We start from the raw sequence: 4,337 nt of genomic DNA, 5'->3' as shown, positions 1-4,337 counted from the left end.
TGGGGATGGTAGCTTTCTTGAAGCTCTTGCCTCCGTCCATTGATTTCACCTCGTAGAAAATTGACTCCATGAAGATTTCTCCGGTTTCGTTTCTCTTCCTCACGGAAACCAAGGATTTGTATATCTTTTTGGTCCATTAGAGGTAGGGGTGGATCACATCCTCGTATTGGTTGAAGGATCCACCGACCACCAATAGCTGGAAGAGACGAAGAAGCAATTATTTTCTTTGTGTTTCATTAAAGACACAGAATTTTTCGCTTTATTCCATCAGCAGGCACTCCCTAAGCCGATCACAAATCTCGATTTCTTCATGGTATTCCGGCATCATCTTGGAGATGTATCCCTTGCGTACGATTTCTAGACTAATCCTACTTTTACCTTCCTTTTCCAATTAGTCGAAAAGCTCCATGGTGAGTTCATGGCATCTTAATCTTTCGAACTCTACCGTTCCAACCGATGCCTGTGAGAATTTGATCTATGTGGTGATGGTTGTACATTATTCATGACGTATCTAACGTTGGGATTGTTGAACAAGTCGTGCAGGAAGCGGTTGGCTTCGTATTCCTGGAAGTGCTGGTTGTAGCGGAAGGAGCCAATCTTGAGAGTTTCGCTGAGACCCCTAAGTGAGATTCTTTATACCACTTGGTGAGCACTTCCTTTGTCTATTTTTCTTCGAGTAATTTGTTGGGAATGGGCTCGAAGAAAAAGCTCTCCTCTCCTGTTTCTGAATTCTCTATGTTGATCTGCATGTGTGGGCCTTGGTGGGTTATGTGGGTGATTATAATTTAAATAGATTTGAATCAAGGTGTTTACTAAATAACTTATATGAATGCTATTGATGTGTAATCACTGCAGTTCCTTGATCTTTTGGATGGCTTCCAGGATAATTGCCTCCTCCTTCAAAAATCCCTCCATCTTCTGGTCCTGTTAGATCTTTAGCTTCTCGGGATTTTGTGCCTGTTGGGATCGTTGATGTTCTTGAGGAGGTTTGCCTTGAAGGTGGTCAATTCAGCCAGCTTCTTGTTCAATCTTTCCAGCTCTTTATCGAAGTTGATGTGGGCGCCAAGCTCGAGGAAGATCTTAGTGGTGCCAACGTTGGAGACTCCGCAGCCCTTGGGAACTTCCTTCTCCTAGGAAATGATCTGGATCTTGGAACACTTGCCCAGAGTGGCTAGCAGGTCGGTTTGCTCCTTGATGACGGGCTCTTCAGTGATGATGAAGGCGGTGGGCCTGATGTGGGGTGGCAGGTTGACGCTGGCAGCGATCGACCTCAGAGAGCCGGCGATCTTGTTCACCTTTTCAAACTCAGTGTCGATGGACTTGAAGTAAGCCTCAGTGCCTTCGAATTGCTCTGTAGGGAGGTGGGATAGGGAGCAATAGTGATGCTCTTGGCCTTTCCGGGGAAGGCTGGGAGTTTCTGGTAAAGCTCCTCGCTGATGAAGGGCATCATGGGGTGAAGGCATCTCAATCCATTCTCCAAGCAAACGAAGAGAGTGAGGGCGGTGAGTTCTTTCTCTTCGGCGCTTCCGTTGATGAAAATAGGTTGGTGGCTTCAAGATAAACATCGCAAAGCTCATACTGCCAGAAGTTATAGAAGAGTTGGCGGATTCTCCGAGAGCGTACTTTTCAAAGCTGGTATTGATTTCGACGATCATGGTATTGAGTTTGGCGAGGATCCAGCTGTTGAGGAAATTTTGCTTGGTGGGGTTGAGCTGGCGGGTGAAATCAGTGATCAGGTCGAATTTTGGCTTGGTGAATTTGAAGGTCTGCCAGATCTTGTTGCAGAACTGCCTGAAGCTGATGATCTTGTTGATGTTCAAGTTGATGCTTCTGCTCTGAACCATATAGGAAAGAAGACCGAAACGCAGGGCGTCAGAACCGCATTCAGGAATGCCTTGTGCGAACTCATGGCGAAGTTTTTTGATGGAAGCATCTTGCTCTCCCTTGGGAAGGTTGCTGTTTCGGACCTTGCTGATGAGGTTGTCGAGAGTGGTGCCGTCGATGATCTCCAAAGGATCGATGACGTTTCCGCGGGATTTAGACATCTTGTTTCCCTCGGAGTCGCAGACCAAGGGATGCAGCAGGACCTCCTTGAAGGGGATTTTGCCAGTCAGCCATACGGACATCATGACCATACGAGCGACCCAGAAGAAGAGGATATCGTGGCCGGTTTAGAGGATCTGGTTGGGGAAGAAAGTGGTGAAGTCGGGATGCTCAACGTCTGGCCACTTGAGTGGAGAGAAGGGGAAGAGTCCAGAGCTGAACCAGGTGTCAAGCACATCGCCGTCCTGCTCGATTTCGATCTCCTCCCTTGGCAGGTTCAGCAGTTTGGCAGCCTTTTCGTAAGCCTATTCCAGATTCCTGGCGGCGACCCAGTTATCGGTGGAGATGGTCTGTTCAGGCCTATTTCCCTTCTTGTAAGCGAAGTAGGCGGGAATGCGGTGGCCCCACCAGAGCTGTCTGGAGATGCACCAATCCTTGAGGTTCTCCATCCAGCGGTACCAAGTGTCTTCCTCTTCCTTGGGGTGGATGATCATCTCTCCAGTCTTGACGATATCGATCATCTTGTTGGAGATCTCTGAGCATTTTACATACCACTGTGGCTTGATGATGGGCTCGATGACGTCCTGGGAGCGCGAGCACAGACCGAGACGCATCTTGTTGTCCTTCTTCTCAACGAAAAGACCCAGCTTCTTTAGCTCCTCCTCGATGATCCTGCGGCATTCGAATCGCTTGAGTCCCTTGAACTGTCCTCCGTTTTCGTTGATGAGACCGTCCTCGGTGAAAATGTTGATGAACTCCAGCTTGTGCCTCTGTCCGCAAGCATAATCGTTGTGATCGTGTGCTGGGGTGATCTTGACGCATCCAGTTCCAAACTCCCTGTCGACCATTTCGTCGGCAATGACTACCATGCGCCTATCGGGGATGAAGGGGTGTTGTATTTCCTTGCCGATAAGGTCCTTGTAGCGTGGATCTTCGGGGTGGACGGCGATGGCGGTATCACCCAGCATGGTCTCAATTCTGGTGGTGGCGACTTCGACGAAGCGGGTGGGGTCCTCCTTAAGGGCGTACTTGAAGTGGACAATGACTCCAAACTCCACCTTCTTATCGTATCCGGGAACGTCCAGCAACTTCCTCTTCTCGATGTCGATGTGCTCGACCTCGATATCGGATATGGCGGTCTTTAGGGATGTTGACCAGTTGACCAAACGGTTTGCGCGGTAGATCAAACCCATCTAGAAGAGTCTTACGAAGCCCTCAGCGACGGCTTTGGAGAGATTGTCGTCCATGGTGAAGGCTAGTCTGTCCCAATCCATAGAACCAGCTGTGCGTCTGAGCTGGTTGAGAATACCGTTTCCATGCGTTTCCTTGAACTGCCAGACAACTTCCAAAAACTTCTCTCTTCCAAGATCGTGGCGTGTTTTGCCTGTTTACTTGAACAATTTCTTTTCAGCAACAGTCTGGGTGGCAATACCAGCATGATCAGTGCCCGGTATAAAAAGAGTCTCATATCCGCTCATCCTCTTATTCCTGACCAAGGCATCCTCGATGGCGACGGTGAGGGCGTGTCCAATGTGAAGATACCAGTGACGTTGGGTGGAGGTAGGCAGATGGTAAACCTCTTGGGATTGGTGGTCTGGTTGTTGGCATGGAAAAACTTGCTGTCTTATTGAATGATTACTTCTGTTCCCACCAGGCATTCCAGTGTCTTTCTACGGCGGTGGGATTGTAGGCATCTTCCATCAATTTACTATCGCTCTTCTTGGCGATGGCTTCCTAAGCGGGACCTGTTCGGTTTCCACTTTCTTCTCCTGGAGCATATAGGAGGCTTGCTTCTTGGGCTTGGCCAGTTTGCTGGCGTAGCGCGTGACCAGCATCCGGAACATTTAATCCTGTTAGAGCATATTTATGTATGGTTTATGTATGGCCCAGAATAATCCAAAAATAACACAGGATATTTCTCTTACATTATCATTTTGTTGATACCCGGGATAATACTTAGATTTGCATTATTGAAGCACCATGAGCACCATCAAGAATATGCTCGTCCCCGGAGGATTGGGATTCATTGGCTCGCATACTGTCGTCCACATCATCGAGCAGACCTCAGCCAGCGTGGTCATTATCGACGATCTTTCCAATTGCTTCGACGATGTTCTTCAACGCATCCAGCAGATATTGAGTTCAAAATTCACGAAGGAGTAAATAGAGAGGAGGTGCGCTTCCACCAGGGCAACATCCTGGACTTCTAATTCCTCGATGGGTCTTCAGAGAGTACCTGGAACGGGGAGAGCCGATCGATGCCATCATGCACTTCGCCGCCAAGAAGGCCATCG

At 48.6% G+C, this 4,337-nt stretch overlaps 1 protein-coding gene across 1 annotated transcript; it reads right to left on the bottom strand.

The window, feature by feature from the left end:
- Positions 1 to 1,291: 1,291 nt before the first annotated feature.
- On the bottom strand, positions 1,292 to 3,887 carry LOC116245207 (valine--tRNA ligase, mitochondrial 1-like). Its single transcript, XM_031616863.1, is given in 5 exon segments — positions 1,292 to 1,506; positions 1,509 to 1,601; positions 1,604 to 3,586; positions 3,589 to 3,658; positions 3,753 to 3,887. Coding segments are annotated over 5 exon segments (2,496 nt in total).
- Positions 3,888 to 4,337: the final 450 nt, after the last annotated feature.

This window comes from Nymphaea colorata, unplaced genomic scaffold (assembly GCF_008831285.2).
Source record: "Nymphaea colorata isolate Beijing-Zhang1983 unplaced genomic scaffold, ASM883128v2 scaffold0574, whole genome shotgun sequence".
Taxonomy (NCBI): domain Eukaryota; kingdom Viridiplantae; phylum Streptophyta; class Magnoliopsida; order Nymphaeales; family Nymphaeaceae; genus Nymphaea; species Nymphaea colorata.
The sequence above is the reverse complement of the archived record's forward strand: the minus strand, read 5'-3'. Positions and strand labels throughout refer to the sequence as shown.